The sequence below is a fragment of the Aulostomus chinensis genome, chromosome 2 (assembly GCF_037954235.1).
Source record: "Aulostomus chinensis isolate RoL2024-O1b breed Wild chromosome 2, RoL_Achi_v1.0, whole genome shotgun sequence".
Lineage (NCBI taxonomy): Eukaryota > Metazoa > Chordata > Actinopteri > Syngnathiformes > Aulostomidae > Aulostomus > Aulostomus chinensis.
The window spans coordinates 23,217,240-23,238,817 of record NC_141321.1 but is presented as its reverse complement, the minus strand read 5'-3'; the positions used below and the strand labels follow the sequence as shown (position 1 = coordinate 23,238,817).

Here is a 21,578-nt window from a genome sequence, read left to right as displayed (position 1 = left end):
ATGTACAAAAATAGTCGTGTGTCCACAAATTTAGGAAGTGCCCTTCGTTATACTTAATAGATCATAGAGAGACAGTGGTGAGGAAAACCACAGTGCACCTTAGATAAAATAGATGTATGTTTTGGATGTGCTTATGTTTATTTGTGTCAATGTAAGTCCTGGAAAGTTGAGCACACACTCTTAATATACATTTCAGTATATTCCTGCTGTAGCTAATACACAAAGATTATAGTTTATTCATATGTATACATATATGTGCATGCATGTATAATATATACACACACACACACACACATATATATATATATATATAATTAACCACTATTCATAACATATAGTTGTATGTTGCAATAAAAACATCAAATATAAAAAGTGCCTCATCATGTCCCACATGATTTCTGACAGTATTTATGATGTAAATACAGAACTGTTTATGTTAATAGCATATTAACTAGCCTGTATTTCACTGTATATGCTTGTATCAGTGTGAATGAATATTAATATTGTGATCTCCTTAGAACCCTAATCCTATCAGAACAAAGACTCCTGTCCATAATCCTGAATCCCTTCCTACAACACAACACTGACTAAACACATCTGATTACATTTTCATAAAGCAAAAATATCCTGTAACTGTGTCCCAGCGTTATTTTAACTGTATTTCAAATCCTGTTAAATGTATTTAAAAAAAAAACTGTAGGGATAATAATATTTTTAAACATCAGAGTTGAATATAACAAATAATTTAAAATAAATAATTTTGAGGGAAGGCCAGGTTAGGCCTGTGACCCAGGTTGAGCTGCAGGTCTGATTGATCCCTCTTTCATTAAATAAACACACACACACACACACACACACCCCTCTCTCTCTCTCTCTCTCTCTCTCTCTGGTTATGTAACACTGCAGTTCTGCAAAGCTGCTGATTTGACAGATCCCAGTACCTTTCTGACACTCACATGCCCAGTAATCAACCAGATCACACTGTACTCTCCGTGATTGCGTCATGCATCAGTATTGGCTTTATAATTGATTGCTGCCCCGTTTTGCACTGAATGTTCCGCAGCATTACGTTCTACTGGTGTTGCCTTTATACGAGCTTGATTTTATCCTTTCTCAAGTTTATTCTGCGTCATTGGGTGACATGCAGAGGAGAAGGGAGAGAGACAGGGTTACACCATGTGACCTCGCCAGCTGTTGCTGGAGCAGAGAAAGAGGTGAGAGGCTGAACAGGGGAGAATTGAGGGAGGAGGGAGGATGGGGAGCTATCACACAATGTGACAATTCTGCAGAGAGAAAGAGAGAGAGAGAGAGAGAGAGAGAGAGAGAGAGAGAGACGCACACACACGCACTGGCAGCAGCAGGGATGTGAAAAAGGAGCTCACACACACGCGTCCTGATTCAGCGGAACAGATTTACACTCGTCACCTCTTCCTGCAGCAGTGAGTCTGCTGCTGCGCACACGGCAATCCCGAACCCGTCAACCTGCCCGTAGATTAACGGCTCTACTACATCTGCAGGGTTACTGGCGTCCACTGCAGCCGAGAGACAAGACAAGAGAGACAAGCGGCGAATGTGAATGATGGGGGGGCTACAAAGCGACGACTGCATCGAGGATGGGCCAATGGTGAAACTGCGGGACAAATAGAGACGACCAATAACAGCTCTGTTTCTGCTTCTTAATACCTCGGGACCCCCCAATCCTGCGGGGAGATGTCCATCATAATGGGTTAGATATGAAATTCTACTCGTTGCCATGGATACCAGCACGCGAAAATTCACTGTGCGGAGATGGTTTTCAATTTACCTGAAGAACAAGGCAGCAAGGAACAAGAACACCACAGGCTTCTGTCAGCTAGAGGTTAGTGAAACACGTGTGTGTGTGTGTGTGTGTGTGTGTGTGTGTGTGTGTGTGTGTGTGTGTGTGTGTGTGTGTGTCATGGGCCTTCCCCAGAAAAAAACAAACAAAAACAAAGCAGGGACACAGTTTTTTTGTTTTGTTTTGTTTTTTTTACAATTTCCTACAGCCCAGACTAATTACTGTTGTTGTGAAAGTAGATTTAAAAAGCCACGGATGAAACCTCCCTTTTTTAAACACAACACAAAGGAAGCAGCCTGAGTGCAGATGCGGTGGCAGAACTGTCACAACACTCCTGGGGACAGATGTGTGAAGAATGTGTGTTAGTTGGTTTGTTGTGGAATGTGAAGTGATGTCATTGCTGCTGCATCATTACAGCTGTTGCATCTGTCTGTCAGAAATCCAGAGATGCTCTGGTTTTGGGTTTCATGCAGTCAGAGAGACAGAAACCCCATGCACCAGACAAACAAGCTGGCAGGTTGATAGATAAATGAGCCCAGACAGATTGATTCAGTGGAGGCCACAACAGTGGAGGTCTATTTATAACCCAAACAGGCCCGTGCAGGAGGGAGAGGCAGTATGCTGTTTACAGCTCCTCCACTTGAACATTTGGAATATAAATAGAAAGAACTGCTTTGTTGTGACCAAATGCGGATGAATCAACCTGACAGGCTATCTACCTGTCGGTCTGAGAGCTTGTCTCTGGCTGGCAAATGTCAGCTTGTGTGTTTGTTTACCTGCTAGGCTGCCTGCCTGTGTTTGTCACAAGATGCTTTGATGATCTGCGTGGTTCCCGTTCCTTCATGGAGAGGCCCAAGTTAAAGATCCCACAAGCTACTGAAACCTTGTTTCCTATGTCACTGATATCACTGTTGCCGCCCTGTTTGGGAATAAATGATCTCACAAAAACTGCTGCTCACAGTAGGATGCTACTTTCACCATGTTAGATTTCAACACACACCCTGATCAGTCACTGCAGGCGGCTGCTAGTGATAAACTAAAGCAGAATGATAAATTAGTTCACATTAAGGCCCTACATCACCTCTGGAGCATCTGTGCAAATTCCTAATTAGGAAAATCAACTGTTTATATCATTTAATCGCTGTCATTTGGTTTAAGTGTGCTATTTATGATTTTGAAGCTAAAACAGAGAGTGTAGCATTCTGCATTAAAACCTGTACGCACTGAAACAAAATTTATGATCATTGAGTGACATCAACTTTAACATGCTGACATAATAAGTCCTTCAACACCATTTCCTCTGTGAAACTGCAGAGCGACGCTGTTGCTATGCTCTCATGTTTCCTCCCCTCTTACGCTGAGGATTAATGTGTGGCACTGGTACAATTTCTTTAGGATTTACACTGCAAAAAAAAAAAGAAAAAAAAAAAGGTTTAGCCATTACTCACATATTGGATCCTAAAAGTGGGTTTTCTTGAATGCATACTGCAGGGTGACACAAATTCACCTGTTTCTGGTTAAATTTCAAGGTATTTCTAAAGAATCGAGATCAATTGCCTTACTTGATAATTATACTAGTAGGGAACCCCACAGTTGCGTGTGATGCCTGTTTTCACACCTTTTAGTGCATGAGGGAATTAGACTCATCGCACAACTCATTGTAGTCTGACTGATGAATAGCAGAGAAAGATAAAAAGGTATTTTCAAACATATCTAGGTCGATTGTTTCACTGTACTTCAGGACACGTGAAATTAAATAAATGAATAAAGCTGCAGCATTGTGGAGAAGTAATGGAAACGAGCAACACAAAGACGTCGCATACTCCAGCTAAGATCTGCTGGGATATTTCAGGTTTGGTGAATATTGATTTGTGTTCATAAATCATTTTATTGCTGTACATGAAGTCACATAGTTTAGCACTGGTAAAATTTTAACATGGATTTCTCTTCATCCTTGATTTATTTTGTTTTTTTAATCTTTTGTAGTCATGCCACAGAAACAAGAATTAAAAAAAAAAAGACCTCAAAAACATTAAGAAAATGAGTGTAATACAAAGCGTCGATCAAGAGGAACAAGATACAGTCATATGAACATCAACATCCTGGAAATGTGTCCGAGCCACAATGACATGCTATGCAAGCACAGTTTGAAATTTTTTTTTTATCCCCAGTGATCGTGTGATCAGACTCTTTTCATTATAGAAACATTGTACAGCATGTGATCCGATCAAAACCTCAAAATACTTTGAAAACCATCAAGTAGAGCACACAGTTCCATTTAATTCAACCAACACATCACATGGGGCACATGGGTGCGACTGAACAATTTGCGGAAAAAAATGTATGTTCTGATTGAAATTGGGGTATTAGCTATTATCTTTTAATGACGCGGCAGCACTTCAATTGTCCAACTGTCGAGTCTAAGCTGCGCCGCATGTAGGTAGGCGCTCGTGTCCTTCACTGGGCGGATTGAATAGGGTGTATACAGTTGATTATACTCCGCATCACTGCCACTGACCTCTGTCTGCACCTCTCTAGAGTTAATATAATGGTTCATACATAGCAGCAGATTTATTTTGATCAACACGGTGGTTAAGTGAACACATTTTAAATAATGCAGTAGCTTATCCGTCTTTTCAGATGGATGTTATGCTCGTTTTATTTTTTTATCTGCTGCTGTTGTCATAGTGATAGTGACATCTGCCTCTTTGTCCTCAGGATGAAAGCATACTGAAGGAGATTGACATCAGCCACCATGTTAAAGAAGGTTTCGAGAAAGCAGACCCCTCTCAGTTCCAGCTGCTTAAGGTGCTGGGACAGGGGTCCTATGGAAAGGTACAAAACACTCAACTGACTGTAACCACCAGACCATCTCAAAAAAAGTTGTGAGGAAACCAGCTTCTATGCATCCATGTGATCCGAGATTGGGACTTTAGAGATACAAGATTATTTTTGACACAACCAGCCAAGTGAGAAGCCATGACACCACGCCCAGAGCTTGATACCACTGCCTGCAGACAGTTTTATGTGTCTGGCTGAGCTTGGGTTAGGGTTACTTTGTGTTCACCCCTATTGTAAGAAACAAGGAAATGCTATCCTCATCATTTATATTTAAATTTTCATCTACGCTCACAAGCATTGGGAAATAGTTGAAACTACTGGATGTGGGTGCGACAGTCTAAGACTAGTTTCCTCCATCACACTCCTTTGTACTGCAGTTCCTAGCTGTAGGTGGGTGAAGAGCTCAGAGGTCTGGGGGGAGCTCGGACAGCGACTTTTTTAGCACTGGGTATCAAACTTTTATTGCTTTAGTATTGTGAAGTATCGAAAGATGCCTTGTCACTCATGACAAGGAGTAAATTTGTAAGTGGTGGTTTATTTTTAGTGATTTAAAACTACTTTGAGTGGGAAAATGCCAATACGCTGAACAGACTAATTATGTTGTCACATTTTGGTAAATCAATTTGTATTCCCATGTTAAGAAAAAGTTGGGAGTGTGTGAAAATGCCAAGGAGTTGAAAGCATAATTTGTAAGGAAATTGAATTTTGTGACTTCGATCTGTGTAAAAATAAAGAAAGAAAGAAATACAGGTATCTGTCAGGTGCTGTTATCAGCCACCAAAGTCAAGGTATTAATAAAGTAACTGGTAATAAACATTTCTGAATAATACCCAACGCTATACTTTACCATTACATCTTCATGTTAATGATGCTAGCTAGTTTACAAAGTTACGAAGTCTCTATTTAAACAGATCAAGCCGGGGGATGGGAAGTACATGAATTATTAATTATTCTGGCAGAATCGCCTCTGAAAACATGACCAAAGTGATGTATGACGACGTTGATGATGGTTCTCAGGTGTTTCTGGTGAGAAAGATCCGAGGAGTGGACAGAGGACAGCTATACGCCATGAAAGTCCTGAAGAAAGCCACCTTGAAAGGTAAAAGAGCTACAACTAATACTGATTCTGAAGGAAAAAGCAAGGTAGGAACGTTGTTGAAAAAACCCATTGTAATTAAGAGGAGGCCTTTGTTTTTGCATTTATATAGCGTTTACTTTTTTTAGTTGCAACATCATTTATGTTATCTGAAATCACAGTGTGCCCTACATTTCAGGGGATTTAGTTAAAAGAGGTTAGTTTGTACTTTTTTATTCAGATAAATGTGTTTGCGTCGAATGGGATTATTATAAACGAGGATGTACTGTAAAAACAGGTTGAGATGTCGTGTTCTGATTTTGTGTCTTGGTACAAGCCTTAATCCTCTTAACCTGGACCCTCGGAGTTGAGATAGTTGAGTGTCTCGTCTTGTCAAGGAGACAGATGCTGCAGTTGTTGTAGTTGCCACCGCTCTATAGATGAGCCACACCACGGGATGAATTTAATTCAATTTACATTTTTTAATCAAGTGAATGTAGTTTCATCCCATATTAAATATGGTATTAGAGGCTTGCCACACACGCAAATAGAAATAACTGAATGTTATTAAATGGACTCCTCTTTTCCCTTTATCTCCTCATCAGTTCGGGATCGTGTGCGGTCCAAGATGGAGAGAGACATTTTGGCAGAAGTGAACCATCCATTTATCGTTAAACTACACTATGGTAAGTCTGATTATCTGATGGTCTACATGCAGATCTGAATATCTGTCCCATTAAAATCACAGTCTATCCCTATGTTAAACCAAAAAGGTTGCCTTTTGGGGACAAACAGTTTTTTCAGTAATCCCCTGGCGTCAGATTGACACATGCAGTGATATAATGCTTCTGCCTGGCTGCTGAGCTTGTGGTTCGTGCAATCACTTATTGGTCTAAAGGTGGTGATCTAAAGGTTAGAGAGGCAGTCTTGTTACCAAAGAGTTGCCTGGACTGTCAGTTTTGAAAATGACAGAGAAAATAAAGAAGCAGCACTTGCCCTTCCCTCATCACCACCACTGAGGTACCCTTGAGCAAGACCCTTGGCTCATTCCGTTCCAGTGCTGGCAGCATCTTTCAGGTGTGAATAAAGACAAAAAAGAAAGATAATGTCAACATTTCATTTGTGTTCGTTTATTCTAGTCCATCACCTTATCATATTAAATATGCTCACCATCTTTGTGTGCGCGCGCGCGCGCGTGTGTGTGTGTGTGTGTGTGTGTGTGTGTGTGTGTGTCTTTGCTTGGGCACGTAGCCTTCCAGACAGAAGGGAAGCTCTATCTGATCCTAGACTTCCTCCGAGGAGGAGACCTTTTCACTCGCCTGTCAAAGGAGGTAGGTGTGATACCTGAAGGCTACGTTCCTCTTGTCTTGTGTGTGCTTAAAATCTGACAAGGTTTAACTTTTGAAAATCCATTCCTGATTGTAAAAACATGGGTGCAGAAGCCTCAGAAGTCAGTATATCTGGCATCACTGTCTGTGTGAGGGGAGTAATGACGGAAGTTAAAGGGATCACATGAAGAAAAAAATTATACTTTTAATTTGCAAATCTGCCTCATCACTGGTTTTACGGCTGCATTTTCAAACACATTTACCTCATTTGACTGTCTGGCTCTCTCTGTTCCTGTTAAGCAGGGTGGATTTAGGTCAGGCAGTGAAGTTTGGGCAACACAATAAGAAGAATGTCTCACCGAATACAACTCGGTTCTCTTTTTTTCTATCAAAGAGCCACTGAAGAACAATCGTCTTGTTTATGAACTTGGTTTTGCTTCACTTTCAGGGAGCAGTTCCTTTTTTCTAGAGTGAACTAACAAACTGAGTTGACCAACAAATAAATGAATGAAAGACAGATGCTTTTTCACTAATATGAGAGCCACAAAAAGTGCATCACACTGTAGGATGTTATTACGAATCAGATTTACCAGCTCAGTTGTTGTAACTTGTCTTACGTCACCATTAATGTCTATTTATTTGTTCTAGGTAATGTTTACAGAGGAGGATGTCAAGTTCTACCTTGCAGAGTTGGCTCTGGCCTTGGACCACCTACACAGTTTGGGAATCATCTACAGGGACCTCAAACCTGAAAAGTATTGTCTCACATGCTTCTCCTTTTATTAACGTTTATTTTATCAGTTCATTTTTTTAATGTTCAGTATTTATGTTTCTCAACAGTATTCTTCTGGATGAAGAAGGACACATAAAAATAACTGGTTTGTGCATCCAGCTGTTCCGTCTTTGCACTCCTGTTGTGTCCAGCTGTCCTCTAATCTTCGGCGTGTATCTGTCCTCAGACTTTGGGCTGAGTAAGGAGGCCATCGATCATGATAAAAGAGCGTATTCCTTCTGTGGAACGATAGAGTACATGGCTCCAGAGGTCATCAACAGAAGAGGACATACGCAAAGTGCTGACTGGTGGTCGTTTGGAGTACTTATGGTAAGATTGTCATTTTATAGAGGCAGTGATGATTGTAATTTCTGGTTGTGCTGTTAACAACACCCTACGAGACAAGATGATGTGTCAGCGTTCCTTAATTTGGCTTTCCTTTGCTTGTAAAGCTGCATAATTACCATATCCACCAGATTATGACCCATCACTTTTAGCCATCATGCATCTGTCAGATGTTGCTTGTTTTGTTCGCTGGTGGCTTATTTTGCTAATACTGAAAAGGAGGTTGACATTTACTGACAGCTGGCAGTTACATCAGGGCACCAGGGAAAGGTGTCACCGCTAACTGCCCTTGGCTTACACGAACATAAGACCAGACCAAATAAAAAAGCTGAACATTTGAGTATAACTTGTCGATTTTTTTGCCTGTGATAAAATCTTCAAAAAAAATTATAACAATACACACTGTATACGTTTTGAAATTCAATATTTAGATGTGTATATGTATTTCTCTATATATCTATACATCTCTATGTATATATCTACATATGTATGTATGTATGTATACATACATATATATGTATATATATATTAACAATTGACAATTATTATGTTTTTTACAGTTTGAAATGTTAACGGGATCACTGCCATTTCAAGGAAAAGATCGTAAGGAAACAATGGCGCTTATTCTAAAGTAAGACCATTTCTGCAACCATCTGCTGTTACTCTTACGGTCAAGCGACTCTCAAAGTTCTGGCTTTAAGTTGTTGAAGTTATGGTTAAGCACTCTCTGACAGAGCAGTCTCCTTCTGTCTAGGTTTATGTTTCCTATTAATGTAACTATATTTCTTCATTTTAGGAGTGAGTATTTTAATGCATTTTTTTATCGTACCATAATCCTGCAACCTCACCTCAGCTGCAGCAGAAACAGTCCTGATAGGTCTCAGAGAAACTTAATTTCAGATAAAAATGTTTATATTCAGTTTCCATGAAATGGATCCAACCCTAAATATTACTTTTTCACATTAACGAACACATACAGACATGTGCGTGAACATGTTTCTCCTCCTGTCTGCAGGGCTAAACTGGGAATGCCTCAGTTCCTCAGCCCTGAAGTGCAAAGTTTATTAAGAGCACTCTTCAAGAGGAACCCCGCTAATCGACTAGGTGCTGTGCACATCACACATCAGGAATCACATGGAATAAAGTCATGTTTTCATGTTTATACATTAGCATTCCCTTACAACGGCCATTTGCACCATGCTGGATACTGAGGTCATTTCTCATCTTAGACAAATGTAGGCAACACCTGCTTCAGTCACTCAGAAGTTTAAAACAATTGACTCAACTAACATGGCACACGTCATCACTGTGGGAGCTCATGCTGTTACGCCTCATGTGGTCGAATCAACATCAGCATCAACAGTCTGTCAGTGATGTTGAGAAATACGATTTATATGATGAAAAAAATCCGAACACATTTGATACCATCATGGAAGTTCCTTGGAAATGCAACTGTGTTTATTTTTATTTGCCAGAGTCATGATATGATTTTCTTAATTTGTTTGCGTCTGTGTGGTTCACAGGTGCAGGACCAGATGGAGTGGAAGAGATTAAAAGGCATTGTTTCTTTGCATCGATAGACTGGAATGTAAGTTGGCCTACCAGTAGTTTTAGAAAGATATTTATTATTCTTATCCTCCTTTCTGCCTGTTATGCCCTGTTTTAATGTAATTTACAATACAAATCCTCTTATCTTCAGTAACAAAACTCGGTAAAGGTGTGCCCTTGTACAAATATTGCTACACACATGACTTGCACAACCATAAATTAACCCTTACATCTCCTCCAGAAGTTCTCTTCTAAAAAGGGTTTATGCCTTCACCAGCAGCAGTGAGGATGTAGCTCAGTGGGCAGTGTACGACAAAATGAGCAAAGGCAAAATCCACAGTAAGAAAAATGAATTATTTATATCACGTTTGTTAAGATTAAAAGTGAAAAAGAGTTTATTCTTCTATTAGAGGTACAGAGAGGTGGAGTTTGTAGATATACTGTTTCTACAGAGCTGCATGGCCCCACTGTTGTACTGTACTCAGCCATTTTTCATCAGAAATGTTCTGGATTGGACATGCTTGTGAATCTTGTTTATCCCTGGTTGTGACTAGTGACGCTCTCATTTCTAACAAAATCCACCATTATCTGCTTTACATGCGTACTAATCTCCACTCCAACCACTGGCTCTCCCTGAATTCCTCACTACATTACCTACTTGCTCGCTGCCAAATATTGCATTTTCCCTTTTACAGATGGTGTTGCTGGCAGGGTATGACAAGCTATCAATAAGAAGCTTACCCTCTCTTCCACACGATGCTAATTAAATCAGTTTGTTTTTCTTTCCTGGTAGCTTTTGTATGTAGCATTTAGTCAATGTGCTCACGCTTCCCAAACAGCCCTGACATGTCAGTTGCAGTAGGACATGGACAGTTCAATTCAATAGAGAGGACGAGGACGCAGGTTTAGTATGTTTTTTTTAAGACCATAATGAATGATGCGCAGGCCTCAAAGAAAAGATAAGTACGTTTCTGATTAATTACAGAAGAAAACCCGACTAGAATTGTGTCCTTGCCCTCTCGATTGGACCTTATGGCTAGTGCTATGATTCAAGAATATGGATTACTGATAAGGGTTTCACCAGAAATATACATGATGTCTTAAACAATGATTTTATGACTCTGCAACATAAGACATCATTTTTTAAGGGCTGTCCTGTTCTCATTAATACAAATCTCAGGAACCCCTTGAGGAAATCACTTCAACCCAGACTAGATTTATGTGGTTACACAAATAAATCGGCCATTATTCATCATACTAATAACAATTACAACATTTTTTAAAAGATGTCTAATAGCGGGGCAGCACGGTGGTGCAGTGGTCAGCACTGTCGCCTCACAGCAAGAAGGTTCTGGGTTCGAGCCCCGGCTCCAGCACAGGATCTTTCTGTGTGGAGTCTCCATGTTCTCCTGTTCCTGTGTGGGTTCTCTCTGGTACTCCAGCTTCCTCCCACAGTCCAAAGACATCAAGAGAGGACGAGGCTGATTGATACTCTAAATTGACCGTAGGTGTGACTGTGAGTGTGAATGGTTGTCTGTCTCTATGTGTTGGTGCTGTGATGGACTGGTGACCTGTCCAGGGTGAACCCCACCTCTCACCCAAAGGCTGCTGGGATAGCCCCCCCCCCCCCCCCCCCATGACACTTAACAGGACAAGTGGTAGAATATGGATGGATGGATGGATGGATGGATGTCAAATAGCATAGAATTATGAAGTGAGCAGAAGGTCAAAGGTCAGTTTTAATGTGACATCAATGTTCTGGGGGCAAAATCTCATTTCTGGTTATAGTCAATGTTCATGTCATTCAATGCCATTTCAGTAAAGCTTTGTTTTTTAAATTAAACTTCCTAAAAGTTATTAATACTTACAGTAATTAGTAGTTTCCCCTTTGGAGCATTTAGTCAGAGTGCTCACACTTCTCACGCAGACCTGATGTGCTATTTACAGGAAACTGACACTACAGTAGTGACGCTTATTTTCAGGAATACACTTGAGGAATTACGGTAAGGCTGTGTTTCCTCTCACATGATGGACAGGTCAAACAACACTCATCATAATAAAGGTGTCTCTTTCCCTTGATTACAGGAAATTTTGTAGGGTTTTCCCATCCAGCTTGAATACATTTAATTTGGTTTCCTCTTGTGGACCATTCAGTGACACATGTTTTTCCTTCCAGGTTTCAAATTCAGCCTTTGATCCATCTGTACTATGTAAATGTTTTTGTCTTTTTTCTGTAGAAGTTGTACAGGAAAGAAATGAGGCCTCCGTTCAAACCAACTGTTGGAAGACCTGAGGATACTTTCCACTTTGACCCTGAGTTCACCTCCAGAACACCCACTGGTAGATTAAAGCTACACAACACATAGTATCTACAGTAGTTGTCACAGCAGCATCACGTCAAACAAAGTATAACTTATATGTTTGTTTTCCTATCCAGACTCTCCTGGCATCCCTCCCAGCGCAAACACACACCAGTTGTTTCGTGGTTTCAGCTTTGTTGCGACGAATCAAATTCAGGAGCCCAGTGTTACTACGGTGATGCCGTCCCGCCAGGAGATGAACAACATCAACCCCATAGCACAGGTTCACTTTTCATTTAAGAGATGAGCTCATAGACGTCTCCACTAATCACTAATCTTCTCAGTGAAAAAAATTCGCTAACGCATTGAATTGCTGTTGGATGAGTGAAGTAATGACGACTCAGGCCTCCATCAAGGTCCATGTAACAGAGATCGATGAAAAGGCCTTGTGACAAACACTTTAATTTTCATGAGGATTTACATATCATGAGTTGTTGTGTTCGAGTGACATTTCTGTTTGAGTATGCTACGTTAGTATTAAGACCACAAGGTGGACTGATCCCATCAGATAAACATGAACAGCAGGACTCTAGCTCGTTACTCAGAGTAAAACACCATGATAAAAATGTGTTCAAACCATAATATCAGTAGAAACAGCAGTTAGGTTGACAGAAATGTGCGTGTTAGGACTGCAGCCATCAGAGACACAGTCCAATCAGCTGATCTGACACAGTTGTCACCTCAGTTTTTTTATCATGAAAAACAGGAGACTTTGCTCAGTGACAAGTTATACATTTTTTATACTGTATTGTCATAAATGAAGCAAATAAAAGTTCAAAGTCTCTCAGCTTCCATCCTATCAATCCTCACTTTTGTTGAAATCATAGAACAAAATGTCTTACTTCTTACAAAGTGACTGTGAGAAAGAAGGCACATTTGCCCACTGCTGACAGGTAGTGATGAGTGAAATGGTGGCTGTGAGAATGTGTTGAACAGAAGAGAACATTACTTCCTTCTCCATCTGAACATAATATCTAGCCTGAAGAAGTAAGTGAACGACTATTAAATGATACCGACCTTCCTAAACTTTACTTATATGACTCATCGTCAAGTAATAAATGCACATTTGCTTCCATGTGATTATGTGTTTCTCTGCAGCATCTCCGTGGTGATGTGGCCTTCACTGATGTCTATGAGCTGAAGGAGGACATTGGACAGACACCAACCTCCGTCTACAGAAGATGTCTGCACAGAGTTACTGCTGTGGAGTATTCAGTCAAGGTAGCGCACTCCGAAACCTCAACACAGGGTTTATTGAGCTTTTAAATAAGAGCCAGTTTTGGAGATGAGAATGTAAATGCACGACTTTGGTACAAGGGAAAATATGTTGTGAACATACTGAATCTATACAGAGGTGACCTGAAGCTGCTCTGGTGCCTCCCAGTGGCCATACCAAACAGCACCTTCTTTACTTAGCAGTGTCTGTTATAAAATATGCGGTCTCTCTCTCTCTCTTTTTTTTTTTTTTTTGCAGATTATTGACAAAGCGAGGAAAGATCCATCAGAAGAGATTGAGATCCTGTTAAGATATGGACAGCATCCAAATATTATCACCCTGAAGGATGTAGGTATAACACAATCACGTCTGACTTAGAGTGCTGCACCTGCTACAAGTACAGCTGGCTGAGAGAAGTTTAACAAGGGACAGAATTTGATCTTTGACAACACTTTTCAATAAACCCTGTTAACACATCTGCCTATGCATGCATGCATATGTGCTCCTCTGTCTACAGGTGTTTGACGATGGCCAGTGTGTGCACCTGGTTCAGGATCTATTAAGAGGAGATGAGCTGCTGGACAGAGTGTTGTTGGTGCCGAATTTTATAGAGAAAGATGCATCAGACATCATCTGTACACTGACTAAGACTGTGGAATATTTACACTCACAAGGGGTAAGATGGAAGGACAGAGAGCCATAGGAACTCATCTAAAATGTACATCAAAAATCCCGCTGATCACCATACAAGTTTTGTGTTACAATAATTGCGTGTGTGTATGTTTGTCATTTTTCAGGTTGTGCATCGGGACCTGAAGCCCAGTAACATTCGCTACTGTGATGACAGAGGCCTCCCAGAATGCCTCAGGATATGTGACTTTGGCTTTGCTAAACAGCTCAGGGCTGAGAATGGCTTACTAATGACCCCGTGTTACACAGCTACCTTCATGGCCCCCGAGGTACAGAATCAGGAACCGTTACAAGAAGCATCCAGTCACTCATCAGCCAGTGCACAAATACAAATAGCTGTGTGTTTTGTGTGTGTGCGCGTGTGTGTGTGTGTGTGTGCGTGCGTGCGTGTGTGTGTGTGTGCGTGCGTGTGTGTGTGTGTGCGTGTGTGTGTGTGTGTGTGTGTGTAGGTTCTAAGGAAGCAGGGCTATGATGCAGCATGTGACATCTGGAGCTTGGGGATCCTGCTCTACACCATGATTGCTGGGTCAGTTTAAAGTTGATTTTTTTGTTTTGTTTAAAGTAACAGTGACAGGGTATTGCAGTGTAGGACAACTGTCAGGTGTAAATGTATCAAAGGGATATTTCCCTTAAAAACATTTGATGAAATGATGAAGATATTTTAATATTCTCTCTTATAAGACACACTATATTCTCTGAGTAAACTTAATTGGTTAAATAATATTGTTTTCTGTTATTATATCTCAAAAGAATCTTCGGTGTGTTCTTTTTGCCTAGTTTCAGCCCGTTTGCCAGCAGCCCTGAGGACACAGCAGAAGAAATTCTGGCTCAAATTGGCTGTGGGAAATTCATCATCACTGGAGGTAACTGGGACCTGGTGTCAGATGCTGCCAAGGTCAGATATGAATGCATGACATCATAGAGACATGCGCAAAAATACTTAAGTAGTTCCATCAAATTTTCTTAAATCACTCATGTATTCATACGTTTAACAGGACATTGTGACTAAGATGCTCCATGTGGACCCTCACCAACGCCTGACTGCCCCCCAGGTAGGATACTTAACAAGGCAAAAGCTCAGCATTCACACTAATGCAGTTTTATTCATAGTTCTTTTTTTCACCATAGTTGTGACAGTGGAGATTGACAAATATATCACAGGCAATGTATTTTTATGAAATTGCGCTGAGATAAAAAAGGAAAATCATTTGACAGGTATTATACATCACATCATTACCGTCATACAATGTGAGTTTATACATACATACATACATACATACATACATACATACATGTAGCATATGTTAGCTTTGCTGTATTGTTTGTATACTTTGAGGTTGGACTATAGATTTCTTCTTCGTTGTTTTTTAGGTTCTTCGCCATCCTTGGATTGTGGAGAGAGACCAGCTCTCTGACACAGTTCTCTCCAGACAAGATCCGCTCATTGTCAAGGTCAGACCTCTCAATGTGTGTTCATCATAAACACAAATATATTATTATATCTGAACATACCTGGTGACCCACAAAACAAGGATCAGTTGACTGAGTTGTTTGTATTTTTCATTGTCAAATTCTTCACTTGACAAACAGCCATTGCAGTTATATTCAAAACAGCAGTTATATTCCATTCATTTCTATTTCAGTATTTTTTTTTAATTTAGTGTTTCAGTGATATCCGTACACATGGATATCACCAGAAAACCAAGCTCTTTGCTGAATGCCGTTTCATTTCTATGTGTTAGTGTGGTAGTGTCAGTATAATCCTGCATGACTCACATCTGAAGGAATCTGTCAGGATGAATTTGGGTTCAAAAGTTCATGCCAGCATTTGTGGCAGTGTTCTGCAACATGACGTCTCAATGTTTTTCTCAGTCTCTCCATCAGGTGTCGTTGTCTGATAGTTGTTTGGTCATATGGACTATTATTAATATGAATTAATATATTCCACCAGGGGGCACTGTCTGCCACCTACTCTGCTCTGAGGCGCTGTGCTCCTGCTCCGGTCCTGGAGCCTGTCCAGTCCTCCAGCTTGGCCCAGCGGAGAGGGATGAAGAAAGTGGGGAGTCCAAATATGAATTCAGACCTTAAAGGGAAGGAGTAGACTCAACAATCAAAACTTGACTTATAAGAAGAAAATTAATATACCAATAGTATAATAAGATAAAAAGATGAACTCTCTTTCTGAAAGCACAAAACTTGTAACAAATTGCCACTGAGCCCAGAAGCTGAAATGAACTTATCCAATAACCCAAAATGTGATCAAATTTGGAGTCTTCTCTAGACTGAGCCAGTCCAGTCAAAACCTCCTGGAAACTACAAATCTGTTGTAGTTTGATCCAACATCTCATTTGTTAGCTTGAACAAGAAGTCACAGTGATTTTACTCAACATTCAACATAAACAAAGCCTTTTCTGTTGTCCTTTGGGCATTTCAGTCGTAACTGAAATGTTCCTGTAGACAAATGATAACAATCAAGACCAAATATGAAGAAAAATAAAAATGTAATTCTCATGTTAATTCCATCCTGAGCCTGTCTTAGACGACCTGTCTAATAGTTTTAGCAACGGTATGCGATAGCTATGAATTGCACTAATCATTTTTACTTTGAGACCTCCAAGTATTCCGTTACATAGATGAATTCTGAACTCATATCGTATCATACATAACACAACTGTAGCAGCTGAGAGTGGGACATATTAGTCGGGTAGCCAAAATCAGCTGTTTCAGTAACACAATGAAAAAGCCTAGTAGTCTGTTAACTTTCATTCTGTAGTTTAACAGGTACTTGTTTGTCGGTAGTAATAACGTCTTTCATATTACTCATACATTACTCATGCTAGAGCAGTGCCCGAGGGGCGGGGCCATGGGTCTGTGGTGTCGCAAAACCTCCCTGACAATCTCTGACTTCATGACCAACCAAGATCACCTCAAAGTTTTCCAGAATTTTGACTGTCATTGCAATTAATCTGACTGTCATCTCAGACCCCAGACTTCAAACTCAGCACTGCACTTCCTTTAGGCACCAGCAATGCACGCGGCAAGTTTGACGTCAATCGGGTAAACGGTTGTTGAGATAATGTAGTCATAGACGAACATGCAGACGGATATTTAATGCTTTAATAGTCTGATAAATTTGAATGAGGCTGTGTCCTTCTAATCAAATTCTACAGAGACATGCATGTTGTAAATGTAAATATCCTACCAAAGGGAATTACAACTTTAGTTGATACCACCATCAAAGTCTTATTGCTCATAAAATGCTTAATTATTGTACTGTATGTATTGTTGTCTTCCATAAATACAGCCTTTGAATCTTGATGATATGTATAGTTAATAATAATAACAATTACTGTGCCACTTGTGCACTTCCCGGGTCAGATGGACCAGTTAGCTTTGAGGGTATTTATGTTGAACCTAGTTTGTTGCGTAGCTTTAAAACAAGTTGAAATTGTTACTTGGCTTCAGACTAGTCGTAGAGGCACGGAAAACTCTCCGGTTAGTGCCACACCCATTGCAAAACCCTGCAGCCTATACTACTTTGTATGTTTAAATCAGCATTTATTATCATTGTTCATTATTCTGTGTATGTGCGTGCTTGAGTGGCTGCTGTTAGGATTCTGTTTGCTGATAGTGTCTGAGAGCCAATATGTTTGAGAACCACTGTGTCAGTCCCGTGTAAATATATGGTTTATTGCTGCTGCCCTGACTGTGTATATTAAGTTGTATTTTCAAACGTACGAGGTTAAGACTGAACTTTGCAGATATAAGTAGCCCTCTTTCTTGTACAGTTTAACCAGTGGGAATGTAGATTATGATGCACAAATATACATACTTACTGGTCAGAGGTAAAACCATACTGTGATGTGCAAACAATGCTGGGCGTCATATTGGCCAGTATATGCAGACCGAATGAAACGCTTAGCAACAGTAGCGCTGGTTTACGAGCTTGCAGAAAAGATTTTTGTGCTGGTCAACTATGAGGTGAAGATGTAAATATTGTTAAATAATCAAGATTGTACATAACGTCATGCAAAACCACCTGCAAGAGGTAAGATGTATATGTGATGTACAGCTATCAGCAAGCAGTGAGAGTGTACATATCATGCAGATATACTGAGATTGTACATATGATATTGTGTTGTGCATCCATTGCTGAGACTGTAAATACTGTCTATACCAGGCCAATTATTGACATTGCTGGCTAGAATGCCAAAGTTTTACAAATAAAGGAAAAGAACAGAAATAGTCCTGAAATGTGTGAAATTTCTTACTGAGCTCTGATCTGAATATTTAAAAGAAGCCTACTATAGAAGTTTTAATTGTAAACTTTATTATATAACACTTCTGAATGGCAGGTTTACTAAGTACTTTACAGAAATAAAAACAATTGGATATTGTTGTTAAATGCGGTAAGAAGTGGAACAGAAGATTAAAAAGCAATAGCAAACCGATATGAGAGGACACCTCGGTATTACACAAAGGTGAGTGAAGTAGTTGTAGTAATATGACAAAATGAAACAATTCTGCTTTATAATAGTATTTATTACTATGACGGACGTGACCGAGCAGCAACAGTTTGATCAATCATCAGAGATGATCGCGCAACATGAAGAGGGAGAGTATAAAAAAAACATGCACAATTTGGAAGAAAAATTCACCACCCATGAATTTCATTACGGTTAAATCTGCCTACAGTCTGGGTGGTGCATCTTAAGGTCAATATAGATTTGAAAGAAGAATTTCATCTGTATCACTAAAAAAATACCAAAAACTTTTAATGTTATGAAATGCTTCCTTGATTTGTTTTGGCCGGGTTCACTAAAGCACAACACTGCGTTGCTTGTAGTTTTTAATGGTCTTGAAAATGAGACAGAAAATTGTGTGACATCACACAACCTCCTTCATAACATTTGACTTCGATCTCTGACTGGTTCGATCACCACTTCCATTGACACCTGAAATGGCTGTTTCTTCACAACATTCCTGTCATTGGGCAGAACAGAAACTCGAGTATGGAACGATACGAATGCACATGCGTGTTTCTGAGCTCCTGTTTTACTTTTTGACTCTCAACTCAATTATGATTTTCCTCTATTTCATTCTAGCAGCTTAAGAAATGACGATTGTTGTGGAAGCCCCGCTACCGGTGTGGCTGCGAGTGTTTGACCGCTGTCTCATGCTCCTGCTAAACTAACTCAATCCAATGTCATGCACCCAGGAACATCAGGTTTCATTACATACGTACCAAGAAACAGACAAACATCAGAGTTATCCAGAATTCTGACCTCTTGGACCGCAGATCCTGCACAGACTTTCAACTCAGTCCTGAACTTCCTTGAAGCACCAACTCAAGTTATGACTTCAGTCTTATTTGTGTTATTTCGTCAATTGATTCTAAGATGGACGGACGTTTAGACTGGGAGTTCTTGCATTCATAGTTGAGTTGTGTCAGCAAGAGCTTGTGAAAACCACTAGATGGCAACCATTCACACAGCTTTTGATCTCTCTCTCTCTCCATCTTCCATTTCTTTCCGGAAGTTGTTTTAGAGCTACAGACCTTACAAAAAAACCAAGAAAAAAACTATTTAATTTGTATCAACCACCAGCTTCACACTCTGTTCCATAAAAGCTTTTAGCAGGCGCTGAGCTGATGTGGCAGGTGGGTGTGGCAGGCTCATCAGACCCTGACATTTAAGTGCAGTAGTGCTCAGAGCAAAAGGGATGGTGGGATATGAGTAGATACAGATGACAAGCCCCCCTGCAAAGATGATTGCAGTGGAGTGACAAGAGGAGACCAAACAACAGATAGAGGAAGGGAAAGGTGTCAGGAGGCAAGAGATGAAAGGCAAAAGAAAGAAAAAGACCTCTGAGAAACACTAACTTAACCCAGCAATTAGACAATATAATGTCTATCAATCTAAGTCTCTTCATGTTAATATCCCCTTATCTGTTATTTCAAAATATTAAAAAATTAATCAATGTTTAGAGTCAAAGTTATAGGGCAGAACATGACGTCATAGCCAATACTCCATGGTTACTGTTTTAGCTGTAAATGTGGAAAAATTATCTTAGGCCGTTAACCAGCAACCAAAATGTCACCATAAACTTCAACTTTTTACAGTGGGAATCACAGAGAGACTTACCTGTACTGCACTGTGGCCGTCTTTCCACGGTTTTGAATTTCTGAATTGAATATCATGGGCCAGGCTGCTCCAGCTGGTACAAGCGTGGACCTCAGGGGTCCAGAGAGCGAGGTCAGAGGGGATGCCCGAACTGATCTACAGTGTCCTCAAAATCGAAATCCTCCAACAAAAATGAATCAGTGTTTTACTTCTTTTTTCCTTCGGGGTTTGAACCTTTAGAACCAAACCTGTTGCCTAATGTACTCAAATATGGATGAAGGGTTTAAACAACTTTGCCATATTTCCTATGTTGGAGTGAATGTGTTAGTCAGCTTCAAATGCAGGCATTCATGACTGGTGGCCTAATATGGTAGCCACAGTGGCGGCCCGCTAGTGAGAACACTTACAGTTGTTAGCACAACTTTGTATTCTTGTACTGGAGTTTTTGATTGTTGGTGTCAAGCACTGACATGTTTATATTTGCATCTATTGGGAGGCGATGAAATTTCTGTGGGCTGGTTGTGGTTTGCTAGTCAGGGTTGGAACATGTCAGGGCCAGAGTTCAACACACCTTAGAATACATGTGTCAGTTTATAAAATAGCACGTTCGTATTTGAATATTTCCCAGGATAGATGAAAAGTTTGAGCTGTGTGGAACAAAAGCATAGGTCAAGACAGTCATGTTGAAGAACCCTTTCCTGTGGAGTAGTACTTAAGTACTGGTACGACAGCCAATAATAGTGATAGTGAAGAACTTAGATTTAAAGAGTACTTCAACCTAATTAATGATTTACAAGTGTCTTGAAATTCTTTCTATGCAGGAAGCAGAGTCATCTGGCAGAAGATAATTTCTATTTATCACTTCCTGTGATGAGAATGGTATTATTATCACAAAGTGAACACACAGGAGACACAAAATAAGGGCGGACTCAAACAACAGTCATTTGAAGCTAAATCGAGTGTTAAATGTAAGATCCAAACAGCTACAGCACCAGACCCTTGTTCTTCTTCCACTCAGCATTCCTCTTCTGTCTTAAAACAGATATCCGAAGACAAGTAACATACACACTGTGACAGGGATGAAGATCCCACCACCGATGGCGCGGGGAACACAGACACACTCTCTCTCTCTCTCTCACACACACACGCACACACACACACACACAGACACGGACACCCTGTGGCACTAAAGCTAGACCTGCCACTCGGACATTCACCGAATCAGACGGATAAATCTGCAACAGACGGCTCCTGACAAAGAGATTATCACCGTGACAGGAGAAGTGTCTGCAGCTGTGGGTGGTGGAGTTTACAGCAGCGAGCAGGGGGTGGGGAGCTCACTCTGGACATTCACACATTCAGCTCTTCTCTCTCACCATTAGACTATTCAAAGTCAAAGTTACTTCAGTACGAGTGTGTACCTTGTCCATCATCCTACACAGAAGATGTGAAGTTCCATGTTGAT

At 40.3% G+C, this 21,578-nt stretch overlaps 1 protein-coding gene across 1 annotated transcript; it reads left to right on the top strand.

Annotated features, from left to right (window-relative positions):
- The first annotated feature begins 1,340 nt into the window (after positions 1–1,340).
- Positions 1,341–18,228, top strand: rps6ka2 (ribosomal protein S6 kinase, polypeptide 2). The gene is made up of 23 exons (XM_086185681.1): positions 1,341–1,439; positions 1,518–1,858; positions 4,535–4,651; positions 5,675–5,756; positions 6,338–6,418; positions 6,984–7,063; positions 7,709–7,815; positions 7,901–7,938; positions 8,020–8,162; positions 8,738–8,808; positions 9,193–9,281; positions 9,701–9,765; positions 11,963–12,065; positions 12,163–12,308; positions 13,184–13,306; positions 13,560–13,649; positions 13,819–13,977; positions 14,099–14,260; positions 14,441–14,517; positions 14,769–14,886; positions 14,987–15,043; positions 15,363–15,443; positions 15,943–18,228. The coding sequence occupies exons 2-23, from the start codon at positions 1,754–1,756 to the stop codon at positions 16,090–16,092; spliced, it is 2,244 nt and encodes a 747-aa protein (XP_086041807.1). The 5' UTR covers positions 1,341–1,439; positions 1,518–1,753; the 3' UTR covers positions 16,093–18,228.
- The last annotated feature ends 3,350 nt before the right edge of the window (positions 18,229–21,578 follow it).

Excerpts from the sequence above, each read along its gene's own strand:
- rps6ka2 (XM_086185681.1), top strand. The coding sequence starts at position 1,754 with ATGGATACCAGCACGCGAAAATTCACTGTGCGGAGATGGTTTTCAATT. Across the intron at positions 9,282-9,700 it reads GAACCCCGCTAATCGACTAG|GTGCAGGACCAGATGGAGTG; the intron begins GTGCTGTGCACA and ends TGTGGTTCACAG. Across the intron at positions 13,650-13,818 it reads ATATTATCACCCTGAAGGAT|GTGTTTGACGATGGCCAGTG; the intron begins GTAGGTATAACA and ends CTCTGTCTACAG.